The following is a 13,335-nucleotide window of genomic DNA, read 5'->3' as shown; positions in this document are numbered from 1 at the left end:
TCATGTTGGATAGCATTTCCAACCAACTCTAGTATAAACAAATTTAAACGCTTTTGAGAAAGTAGTCTGAATTTCCGCGACTCTCACCTAAGGGCAGCCCGTGACATAGTGGATCAGATGGGCGAATTTCAGGAAAAGAAAATAAAATCGCATGAAGATGAAGTTTAATCAACTTCAGATTAGTTTTTAGTTGAAAGAAGGCGCATTTGATGAAGGGGTAGTTCATAAATTATACTTACTGGGACGCCACTTGAATATTCTAACTTTTTTAACTGACGATTCTCGATATTGCAATGTTTTTTTTTTAATTGTAGAGCCCATCATTTTCATACACTTTTCTAAAGCCAAACATTTGCTAGTATATCATTTTCATTGAGATATGAAGCATACTTTATGGAAACCCCCTTAAAATCGATTTTTCGGATTTAACTTTATTGTTTGATTTTTCCAAAGCATACTATGTTCAGGAAAGTTTTTTATTTGACTTAAACACACTTTTTTTTTTCAAAAGACAGCAATACGCTACTATACTATGAGCCCAATTATGTAAGTCGATTCGAGCGTCACTTCTGGTCGCTGGTCTATTTTGGTATTACAGAGGTAGTGACCAGTAACAAGAAGTGATGCTCGACTCGACTTACATAATAGGGCCCTATGTCTTAAACAACAGGTGTCTCAGTCTCATTACCCCATAAGTTTCTTATTACCCCGTTATCCCCTATCTAATAAATAAGCTCCGCCTTCTTCGCCACAGTTGGTCAGAAGACGCTTACGGTTATGTATTGAGTATAATACTTTTTTCCATGTTAATACCACTTTAAATGTGTCAAGTTATTTTCTCCTGCTCGGGTAAACTTCCTATATTCGGGTAAAGTTCTATGAACTGTCCAGGAACTCTATAACCTGGACAGTTCATAGAACTTCCAAGGTATTCATAGAACTTTCGAGATGTTCGTAGAACGTTCGAGATGCTCATGGAACTTCTGATATGTTCATGGAGCTTCTGAGAATTTTCGAGATGTTATAGAATTTCCGAACAATTCATATAATTTCCAAGAAGTTTCTAAAACTGCCGTTCCGAGTAGTTCATAGCACTTCCGAGCAGTTCATGGAACTTAAGAGATGTTGATAAAACTTTCGAGATGTTCATATAACTACCAAGATATATTATTATTATTATTATTGTCTTTATTAAAACACATCTCTCATTGAACTTCCGAGCAGTTAACAGAACTTTCGAGATGTTTATAGAATTTCCTAAATGTCCCTAGAACTTCACAGGACTTTCTGGAAATTCATAGAAAATTCGAGATGTTTATAGAACTCCCGAGATGTTCAGAGAATCTCCGAGCAGTTCATAGAACTTCCGAGAAGCTTATAGAACTTCTAAAACTCTCATAGAACTTCCTAGATGTTCATGGAACTTCTGAGGTGAGCATGGACCTTTCGAAATCATCGTATAGACCTGAGCGCCGCCGCCGACACTTTTTTCACACGCCACCGCTGCCGATGATTTTGAATCGGCGCGCCGCCGTGATCATTTTTGACACGCTGACGATGAAAAGGCTTTAATTCGCTTCTAAATGTTATAAAAGTATTCAAAAACAATATCTTTTATTAGTGGAAAAGTGCCTAGAACCATAATGGCACATATTGAAGAAAGGGGAATCAAGTCGAAATTTTAACAATCGGTTATCTCTTAAAGTCATAGGAAAATTCATTCCAATAGAGCAGACAAACCGCCAAATTGATGATATGTCACTCCTTTACCCAATTCAACCTCTTTAGCAAGTATCAGGCACGTTCCGAGAATCAGGGGCTACAGCTAAAACCCTAAATTAGCGTAACATACCCAAGCAACATTTTCGGTTTTATCATGGCTTTGAAGAGGTTTAGAATAGACTTGAAGACCACAATAAAACCTTAAATGTTTTAGATAGTTGAAGATGCTAATTTCAAATAACAGACTAAAGTGGTATTTTTTATACGATAGATGAGAAGATGAAAGTATATAATTGATAGTTCCGTTTAGAGTACGGCAGTGTGAAAATTGCATATAGAGAGTAGAAAGCGAGCAAGGAAGGTACAAATCGGTTTTATCATCTCTCTTTACCAAACTCCCCCTTTGGAGAGGGATGGTGAAGGGTATCACACTCCCCCCCCCCCCCCCCCAGCACCACTGGCAAAAAGGATGATCACCGACCGCTCAAGTACGTAAAACGTTGCTTGGGATAACGAAGTTTTGGCCTCAAGCCTGTAAAAGCACTCACAATTAGGATTATTGTTATGCGACTAGACTACTATGCGTTGTGACCATGTTACAGTCGCTATAAATCGATGGAGACGCATGGTAGTCTAGTCACATAGGAGTATTGAGCAAAAACCCAAAATGATAACTTAAAAAAAAACTCAAAAACGAATAGAAAATACATTGCTGATTTTGTGATATGTGTAAAAAAGCCTAAATATTCAAGAAAAAATGAAAACCATAAAAAACAAATACAATCAATGTTTTTCAATACAACATCTGAATTTTTTAATTAGTATTTTTAATTACCTATCATTTGATATTTTAATCTTTGAAATTGGTTGTAATTTTTTGAAAAAAGTCATTTTTGAAAAAAATCTTTTTTTTTACCACCCTAACATGGAAATGGTCATTACAGAATCTATACATGTCGCGAAACATTGCAAATACTGCATACTTTTCAAGCAAATCCGTAATAGGATTTATCATTTCCCGATTGGGTGTACACATGTCACTCCAATAGAGGAACTGCCAGCAAACTACAACTACTCTGCCATGACAGTTACTGCAGTCCTGTACTCACGACATTAATTATTATTTTGCCATTCCGTGGTACGACTGGAATGAAAAATTGCCGTCCCCTATTTAAATAAATAGCGAAACCAATTAAACACTCACACTGAGTCCATTGTTCGCTGAAACTCGTCACTGTCATACAATGCAGACTTCTTCGGTTGGTCCCCTGGTTCTGTTGAAAATATGTACAAGGGAACCTACAGGTTATAGCTATGTAGAAAAATGCAGATTACTTATTAAATTAGCAGGTATTATTAACCTGATTCAGTACGGTACCTACTTGAGGACAAACAAAAACGGCATAATTTATTATCAAGCTACCCTCGCGAGCCGTAGTTATCCACTCTTTGAATGAACATGCCGTAAACCGGAAACATGTCTGCAAAGTTTGTCAACCAGTTCACGTCGCTTCCGGGACCGACCACATCATTCTGTAAGACAACCGGATACAAAGTACTGAAACCCGACATAATAAATTTAAATATGAGTGACTGGTATTTACAAGAAGATGGCTCATGCCATTTGCATGCCACAGAGAAGTTCTCTCATATTCCCCTAAACCGAATGGCACGCTACATCATTTCACATTCATGCGTTTAATAGCCATTCAAAAACAACGCCACAAACCTGCCAATTTATTGAACCCCCACAAAAGGGGTAGCATCGAAACCACCCACTTAAATTCCGAAGAACCTACCCCTTTCCTGCCATCAAGTACTTGACTCGGGAATAACCTTTACGAGCGTGACAAACCTTCAGCAATTTCGCCACACATCTATCCACCGAACGTACAGATAATGGCATTCCAGCTCTCTGATCCTGTACTACACATACGTTAATGGGCTTCATTCTATCATATATTGGTAAAAGTCACACCACAAAACAACTACGCCGATGACAACGACGACGACCGAACGAAAAGTGATTTTCCGCTCCGAAAAGAAATGGGTGGAAAAATTGAAAAACTACCACCCACACAATCGAACGCGATCAACATTTCGCGATTGAGATACGGAATTTTCATTGATGAATCCGACCGAGGGGTGCTTCGGATTGTTCGATACCGAAGCGGACAGGATCGGAATTCCCATAGGTTCACCCCTCGATTGAAACAGGTTGGTATATTTGCACAAATAGTTCACCGCACCACCGTTCATATGAGCAACGGTAACTCTTGCAATCTGATCAGCGCAATACCGGACTAATTCCCCTAGCAGGCATAGTGTCTAGAAACTCGCAGGATACACAGCATTTGTGATACCTTGCCGGGAGCGGTACCAGCTGGTTGCCTGGTGCACGCTAACAGCCATAAACACACTCGAGCAATTTTCCCTAACAACATTCGCCAAATTGCTAGGGATTTTGTTTATGTCTAACCTCAATAGGGCGCGCATACACTCGGCACGCGCAGCAGAAGGCACAGACAAACTCACACATTCACTCACGACCTGCTGCAGGCAGCATGGCACGGGCGAGGCGAGATCCTCACGAACAGTAAAACAGCACAAGTCTTGCCAGCATACACTGGAACACGGTTCAGTTCACGGCACGACGACACGAACGGCGCACGCGAATCGGTGATCCGGAAAGTTTTGCCAATTTCTTCATCACGGGACGAGAGACAGACCGATACAGCGAGTGAGAAGTGGGCTCTCCAAGGAAGAAAAGCGCCTGGAAATAGGCAATAGTGCGTGCAGTTAACTGGGACATGTTATGCGTCGTGGCTAACTCGAAGGCGCTCGGCAAGTGACCACGTGCCGATGGAATGTGATTGTTACTGATCTGCAGCACAAGTGAGAGAAAAAGTTTGATTCGTTATGAAATCCGATTGATTCTTCTTTGGAAAATTTTATAGCAATGGGTTCATGAACAGTCTACGAGTGAGGCATATCAGCAGCAGCAGAGGAAGAGAAGAGAGGTTGCGCGCGGGGGTAACGAAATAACAGCAGCACTACCAACACCACTGTGCTCCACCATCAGGTGGAAGGGCAAAACGCTACAAAACAACAAAGGACGAAAAAAAAATCGCCAAAAACAAAACCAAGACAAAAACAGCCAGTGCAATAAATTCAAATGAGTACATCTAAACTACGTGGAAAGTCGGCAATACACATCAATGACAGCGTAATCAGTACCAATCCCAACAATTCGCACAACACGTTGCTCAAGATTGAATCCGTTGTGCCAAAGCTGACCACTCGCGTCGCCAATACAAGCAATTTTAATCACTCGTCCAGACTGAAGACGTTTCACCGATCGCACAGCACGCTCAGCACATCCTATCTGAAGAAAGTCAGCGAGAAACGAGTATTCGTACCACGCGAGGCTGTAGGTAACGATCGAGGCCGAGAATCACCAAGGGACCAACAGCCGGCTAACAACCTAAACGAACCGCAACCAGACGGATCGGTACTGGTTCAGAATGGAGTCACCACCATAAAACGTTCGGAGAAAGATCGCGACAAGCATCCCGACCGTGTCAATCTTGATCGTAAAGGCCTCAGCTCGATTCCCATCATCGACGATGAACCAAACCTTCGGCTGCTGTCTCTGCAACATAACCTCATCAATACCTTTCACATACCGGCCGAAACCGATACGAATAACAATGAACCCAAGACACCGTCATCAACGCCGCCATCGATGCACAATTCTCCCAAGACGACTCCTACCGGGTTCCCGACGGGCGGAACGAACACTACCAGCAACACTGCAGCTAAAGATAGCTCCACCTCCAGTCCGATAAGCTGCAGCCCTCCTGCAGTTACAGCCACAACCAATAGCAATTCACCTTACGCTACCAACCGCAATCCAAAGCAACTTCTGCGGCAAAAGTCCACATCACGAAGTCAGCTATACCTGAGCAACAACAACATCAACTATCTGGCTGGCAAAGTTACCTTGAGCGCCAAGCCCCTCAACGGTCAGTCCCCTGCATGTGCCACAAGTCCAACCAATGCGTTCCTGCAGAAGCCTTCATCTATCCTGCTGAGCGCACAACACCGCAATCTGCTGAAAAAATCCAACAGCTTCATTAGCAATGCCACACTGTTCCCATCGCCACCCGCTCACCAACAGCAGCCCACCAACGTATTGAAGCTCAAAAACAAACTACTACTAACACCTTCCTTCAGTATCGATAACCTAAATAGCGCCAACGAAACAACCGCCGTCCATGAATCCAACACCAGCAACGGCAACAGTAACAACAACAGCGGAAAAACCACCCCTATCAATCCACCCCCGCCGTCCAACGGGGCCAATCACTTCGTTAACCCACAGGCTCACATCTCTCCGATACTCTCGGCCGCCGAACCGCGCTACAACCTTCAGAACCTGGTGTTCCTCGATCTGTACGACAACCAGATCGAAAAAATATCATGCCTCGATGGCCTAAAATGTCTCACAGTGCTGCTCCTGGGCAAAAATCGAATCACCGATATCAGTGGACTCATCTCGTTACGACAAACCCTCCGGGTGCTAGACCTACATGGCAACAAAATCGCCAACATAGCATCGAGGATCAACCAACTGCAAGAGCTCAAATCCCTGAACCTAGCCGGAAATCAACTTCGTCAGATTCACACCAACGACTTCAACGGACTCGTCAACCTGAAGGAGCTGAACCTGAAGCGGAACCGAATCAAAAAGATCCATGGATTCGATGACTTGCGAAGTCTCGAGCGCCTATGGCTCTGCCACAACGATCTCCAGTGCGTCGAAGACATGTCAGCGATCGCCAAAGCAATCAATCTCAAGGAGGTCACCATCGAAAACAATCCTGTTTCGCTAGCCGGAGACTGCGTTTCGTTTTTGGTGAGTTACCTACCCGGATTGGTGTCGCTTAGTCAGATGCAAATCACCGAACAGGTGCGCCGAGCTGCTTCCGCCTGGCGCAAGAACAAAGAGCTGTCCGACATGAACTATTCCAATCTGTCCACCGACGTGTGCCAAAGCATACGACGGGAGGAGATCATCTCCAATGCCCGCACCAACTGGGAACTGTTGAGATCTCAACAATCAACTGCCTGCCGAAATGTCCAGCGAACCGCCGCCGTGCCCAAAGAAGTCGAAATGGATCTCAATAGCAACCTCTCGGATATCAATAGGACTGCTAAACCTAAAAAATCCTCTGGCAATACCAACGGCACTACAGCAATGAACAACCACCGGGCTTCGCGAGCTTCTGTGAAGAAACCCCCTCCCAGCAGGAAACTGGTCCGGTCATCTTCGCAGGACAATTCCGGCTCGCAACTATCCGAACAGGGCGGTGAGGATTACTTTCGACTGCCACCAATTCTTGCGCCATTCCTTGAACAGAGTCCGCCAACTATTGCCTCGACTAGTAAAATAGAATCATCCGAGTCCAGCACTGGACTGCATGCGGACTCCAGCATCTCCAGTGCTCTCAGTTCCGACAATGAAGAGCTGAACGTAAAAGAAATCGAAAAAGATGTAGATAAAGCGAACCTGGAGACGGTCGAAACTCCGGTGAAAACGTCCGAATCGCCACCACTGAACGATTCCGCCGTCGAACAGCCGAGTAAACCGCTTGAAAATGGAAACAGCAATTCGGATTCCGGAAGAGGGACATTAGATACGTCATCTACCGCAAATCAACCGGATGAACTGAACAACGACAAAATGTCCACCCTATCGACGGTATCTGCCAAAACGACATCCGACTCGGTACTCACGACATCATCCAACTCGGAAAACGATTCAAACCGAGCTACTATTTCCCAAAAACCGAAGCCCGTCGCTCCCGTGAAGCGGTACGGAATAGGAACTCTGATCCGCACGAACACCACCCGCAGCAATACGGTCATAAACAATGCCAATAGCCTGGCAAACTCGTCAAATCTAGCGAGCTCAACCACCATCAACTCCAACTCCTCCAACACCGGCGGTTCCAGCATATCAGGAAACGCCACAACCAACAGTAACTATGTACCACCGTCCAAGCCAAAAGTGACGGAACGGGAACGGGAGCAGGGCGGTGACTATCTCATCGAAATCTGCGGACGATACCTGAACGTCTACGGCATGGGCGCCCTCAAGTTCATCGACAAACAGTGGAACATGACGAAGGCCTCGGACGTGCATACGGTAAAATTTAGCTATATCAACTTCAACAGCATCACAGCGGTTCTCTGCCGGATAAAGATTCGCTTCGTAAACGCCGAAAACTTTATCTTCCGTGAAACGAACATCATCTGTCTGGGTCAAATCAACGCACTTGCCGAAAGTCAAGGGATAGCTTCGTTGACCATCGACCCGGAAGGTAACCCCATCACTAGCAAACCTTGGCGCAACTACGCCATCTACCGGCTGTCTCACTGGGGCCTAAAACAGATCAATGGCATTGAAATTACCGAGGAAGAAGTACAGGATGCTGAAATCATGTACGCCGGTCTATCGGATCTGGTTCTGTGGTCCCTACCCGAAGGTCTGCTGCAGCCCCTTTTGCAAAGACTTCGACTGGAGGAAACGGCCCATGCCACCAAGATGACTGCCAAAGAGTGGTTGATGCAGGCCGACTCCTCGCTGAAGAACATTGTCGGAAAGGAGGCACTCCAGTGGAAGAAGCACAGCACTAGCCAGGACGATGCCATGATGCGAACCAAGGGTAAGGCTTACTTCGCACGAATGCTGGATAACACCTGCAACGCCGTCGACAAGCTGCAACAACTAGAGAACACGTGGCCGACGCTGCTACTGGAGCTGATACGGAACACCCTGATCGACTACTCGCAGATCGACGTCTACGTGCGGAATATGCTGCTAGAGCTGCTGAAATGATGCACTGCCGCTGGAAGAACGTAAGTTTACACACATAGACTATCCTTGGAAACGACGAAAAATACATAATCATTCCTTCTACCCATTTCAGTTATCTTTCCAGCACAACTGCCTATAACGCTACTACTATTACTACTACTACTACTTCTACTTGTACTGCTACTACTAATACAACCACCCCTGCTACTACCAAAAGGGTCCTGGTACTGAGACGAATCAAACAACGTTGCGAGAAAAACTAGAGACGTTCTCTTTTCTCTCACGTGTCACCTGTGTTCAGATATTGCGAATTATCGTCGCAATCGAGGATGCTCGATTACGATCTATGATGATGACGTGTAGATTTTACATTTCCCGATAAATAGCTGATTTTTTTTAGAGCAGAGAGAGGTTGCGCTAAAATGTAGTGATAGAAAAAGATCAATAGAAGCGGTTTGACTAGGTTTTGTTTTTATTTTTTTAAGTTGAATGAGCAATGCTAGAACAGCGAATTTCTCACACATACACATTTAGATTGTTTACTATTTGTACAAATGAGATTATTTGAAAACTAAATAAAGAAATCTTTGACACTAACATGCAGGATGTGCGTTTTGTTATCTCTCGTAATAATAGGTAAGTATAGCCCATTGTGGGCCTTAGATAGTCCAGCTAGTTAAGGCACGGTATAAGCACAGACAAACAGACATAACACATTGAATATTTCTCACTGTAAAACATCGTTGTTACAACATTACCGCCATCTGTTGAATACACAGTGGTGGGTACACACAGGTGGCGGTACTACCAACTACGATGCTTTTAAATTGACCGTTAAATGCTTGTTCGATGAACAACTTGCGAGTTGTATGTCTGTTTGTCTGTGGTATAAGCAAGCCGAAGCCTTTGCTCAGTCGATAAGGACGCAGCTACAAAGCAAGACCATGCTGGAGGTGACCTGGGTTCGATTCCCGGTCCGGTCTAGGAATTCTTTGGGTTGGAAAATTACTCGACTTCAATGGACATAGAGTATGATTGTACTTGCCACACAATTGGGTTGTTTAGGGGTAATTAGGTAAATACATGTTCGTTATCTGTATTGAAAATGGAACCTAAATCCAAAATTTCATCAATTTCGGTACACTTCAACTATTTTAAATTAGTACTATGATATTAGCAAAAATCACCATCTTAGCGCCCCTTGGTGGGCTTTGTATGCACTGTACGAAAACATCCTCAAAATTTCGAATGATTATTGAATTGCTCGAGCCCTTTAACAATATGCATCGTCGTCAGATCCATATGACATATTTATGTCATCCAAATAAAGGATGATTTTTATTTGGAAGTTGGCTGTCAAACATACAGCGCTCAGAGTACAAGAATTTACGAATAGTATGACATGTAAGACATACTTTTAATAAGATATTTAATTCGATTGTTTATATTTCCATTCTGAATAGCCATAATCAGCCATTCCATGGATTCAAAAATTTGCCGTTGGTAGAGAAAACTTCCTCCACCACAGAATAGACAACCTTCGGTTTCCATGCTTTACCCAAGCTCGTATTAGCTATGATAGCAATGGCTATGCTTCCACCTCGTTTGTCAGCTCAGATCAGCAAATGACGGTCGATAATCATTTTGAATGATTTCCGTTATGGGGCTGAACCAGTACCATATCCATTTCAGTTAAGGATGACAATCATTCTGCAGGGATCATTACACATTTCAACTGAAGGCTCTATCCCTTTTCATAACATTGTTCATCCTGTATTCGAGTGGAAATTCATCGGATTACAAAACATCCGTCATCCGGTTGCAGCCGAGGTTGCAGCTATCATTCGGAAAAGCGATTTAGATGTTTCGGTTGGAATGGTATGAGGTTTCATTCGAACAGAGGATGGTATTTGTGTACAGTGTGGGAGCGAGCTGTCAACAAATAGATTTAGTGTCAACGATCAAAACTTTAAATCTTTATTTAAAAATCGAGATGAATGTCTACGGGATCGATACAAATATCGTTGTGCTCAGAAAACGAAGCTTTATCAGATGATGTATAAAAATCGATATATTTTCCGAAGTTAATCAACCCAATTATTCTAATGCAAACATGGTACAGGCATCGAAAGCTCTCAATTAATAACTGTGAAAGTGCATCTAGAACACTAAGCTGAGAGAACGCAATAAGCAAATTTGGGATGAGCAAAAAGCTTGAAATGTGAAGCCACATAGCGTAGAGACCTACTTCGGCCTAAGCACCCATTTTGGGCCTATCAAGCCGAAAACATCAAATAAATCCATGATTTCGGTGTTAACAGGTAAATTATGCGTTTAAAGGGTGATACGGTCAAAATTTGGTCAAGAGAAAACGCGTGTAAATCGGTGAAATCGCTTATTTAAAAAATCAAATTAAATTTCTTTTTCAAGTTCAATTAGTATAAATTCAGGAAAAATATTCAGTTAGGCTTCCACTTTTCCAAATCCGAATTGCCGGGCCTTACGCTTGACCCCTGCCATCAGATTTTGTACAGCCACCTTGTCCACCTTCTTCGCCGCAGAAAGCCAGTTTGCCTTGAACTGCTGCTCGCCCTTAGCAGTTTTTTTGGTCTTCTTTAAGTTCCGCTTGACAATAACCCAGTATTTCTCAATTGGGCTTGAAAACATCTGCTACCTTTCCCCTTCCTTTTGCCGTATAAAACTCCTGTCCCGGAAGCTGCTTGTAGTCGGCTTTGACGTAGGTTTCGTCGTCCATTACCACGCAGTCAAACTTCGTCAGCATCGTCGTGTACAGCCTCCGGGATCGCGCTTTGGCCGTCGTATTTTGTTTATCATCGCGATTTGGAGTCACTACCTTCTTGTAAGTCGATAGTCCGGCTCGTTTTTTGGCTCGATGCACGGTTGTAGACGATACACCCAGCTTATTTGCGGCATCTCGGAGAGAGAGGTTAGGGTTTCGCTTGAAACTACCGGCAACTCTCTTTGTCGTCTCAGCGGCTTCCGGTTTTCGATTTCCCCCCGATCCAGACTTCCTGGCTGTCGACAAACGTTCCCCAAACACTTTAATTACATTTGTAACGGTTGATTTGGCAACTTTTAGCGATTTTGCCAACTTTGCGTGCGAGTAGCTCGGATTTTCGCGATGCGCGAGCAAAATTTTGATACGCTGCTCTTCTTGCTTGGACGGCATTTTGACAACTGAAGAGTGAATTCCAAAATCAAAATAGGAGCAACATTCTACACACACACACCTTCAAAATGAGGGGTGTTCAGGTTTTTTAAATGCAAAATTGAAAGAAATACGTCAAGTTGATATTGACCAAATTTTGACCGTATCACCCTTTAGTACGATACGTTAGTTCAAATGCTACCGAACGAAGTCAATAAGAACGCGTGATATGAATGTTTGCACCCAATATTCTCAAATACAAATAAAGCGCTCCGACAAAAATCAATCTTTACCTTTGTCCTATAGGCCGAAGTGAATGCATTGGTGTTTCAATGTCGTTTCAATGCATTAGGCCGAGTTTGGCGTCGCAGTGTTAGACTTTTAACAATATCTCAACAATTTCCCAACAAACAATTTTAGCTGCAGCTTAGCTTATACAGGCAAAAATTAGCTGGATAAGGCAAATTTTGGCTGTATAAGCTAATCTGCAGCTAAAATTGTTTGTTGGGTTGTTTCTCTTTATCAAATCTTAAGGTACGTACGGAAAGGTAAATAAATTTGGAAGCCATCAGTTATAATAACATCATAACATTTCGTTTGGTGCTTAACTATGCTAGATTAAGAAAGACTAAGTGCGGGTTGTGCCTAATAGGCCGGAAATGGGTTATTTAACCCTACATATCGGTCTAGGAATTCTATCGTTGGAACATTTCTCGGCTTACCTGGGTATCATCACACAGAACACATTGGTTGGCATAGAAAGCTCCCAACTTTTGACGTAGGATTACGTCTTTCGGTAACATGTACCACGAAAATTCTCGCAATGACCGAATAACCACATGACCTTGTAAATTAACCACAAACACTTCGCATTGAGTTAAGGTTTTCTCCAGGACGCTATAAAAATGCAAAAAATCTCGAATTTATATAATTGATCGCGAATATTCGCGATTGGAAAATTTTTGCAAGAAATTCCTTTAATGAATTTTTGCTTTTTTGATTATCTATTAAATAAACCAAAAATTCCGAGGGTTTTTTGCACGAAATGCAAAATTTTGTTATCAGAAAACAAGGCGTTTCCGTGATGGGAAAAAAAAGGATCTCTAACACAGTCGCCGAATATTGATACCGAGCTCGTAATCTTACGTCAAATCTACGGTCGTGTCTTGGATACAATCGGCCTATATTATACACAACCCATACAAATTTTAATTTTTTTGTATGGAAAATTGTCTACGCAGGGGAGGGGGGGGGGTCAACAATCCTAAAAAACTGTCTACGTTGTTTATGAACAGCCCCTTGTTAAGAACTATGTCCAAATAGCTTCATTGATAAATTCACGAAATTTAGGGCCTCCCTAGCTTTAGTTCAGTCGCTAAACACGCAGCTATAAAAGCAAGACCAAGCTGAAGCCGGTCCGGTCTAAGAATTTTTCGGATTGTAAAATTTCTCGACTTTTTTGATCTAATTTCCATCCTACGCACCTCTCTTTTTCGAGCGGGTATGAAAAAAATGGAATAATTCTACTGCTGATGACTAACAAATTGATCTACATTTCCAT

At 42.9% G+C, this 13,335-nt stretch overlaps 1 protein-coding gene across 1 annotated transcript; it reads left to right on the top strand.

Annotated features, from left to right (window-relative positions):
* The first annotated feature begins 4,696 nt into the window (after positions 1 to 4,696).
* Positions 4,697 to 8,976, top strand: LOC135700171 (GATA zinc finger domain-containing protein 7). The gene is made up of 2 exons (XM_065220591.1): positions 4,697 to 8,646; positions 8,718 to 8,976. The coding sequence occupies exon 1, from the start codon at positions 4,898 to 4,900 to the stop codon at positions 8,624 to 8,626; it is 3,729 nt and encodes a 1,242-aa protein (XP_065076663.1). The 5' UTR covers positions 4,697 to 4,897; the 3' UTR covers positions 8,627 to 8,646; positions 8,718 to 8,976.
* Positions 8,977 to 13,335: the final 4,359 nt, after the last annotated feature.

Source organism: Ochlerotatus camptorhynchus, unplaced genomic scaffold (assembly GCF_037179485.1).
Source record: "Ochlerotatus camptorhynchus isolate MF236.1 unplaced genomic scaffold, CSIRO-AGI_Acam_v1.1 ptg000130l, whole genome shotgun sequence".
In the NCBI taxonomy this organism is placed as follows: domain Eukaryota; kingdom Metazoa; phylum Arthropoda; class Insecta; order Diptera; family Culicidae; genus Ochlerotatus; species Ochlerotatus camptorhynchus.
This window is presented reverse-complemented; position numbering and strand designations above follow the sequence as displayed.

Coding starts and splice junctions, on each gene's coding strand:
- LOC135700171 (XM_065220591.1), top strand. CDS start 4,898: ATGAGTACATCTAAACTACGTGGAAAGTCGGCAATACACATCAATGAC.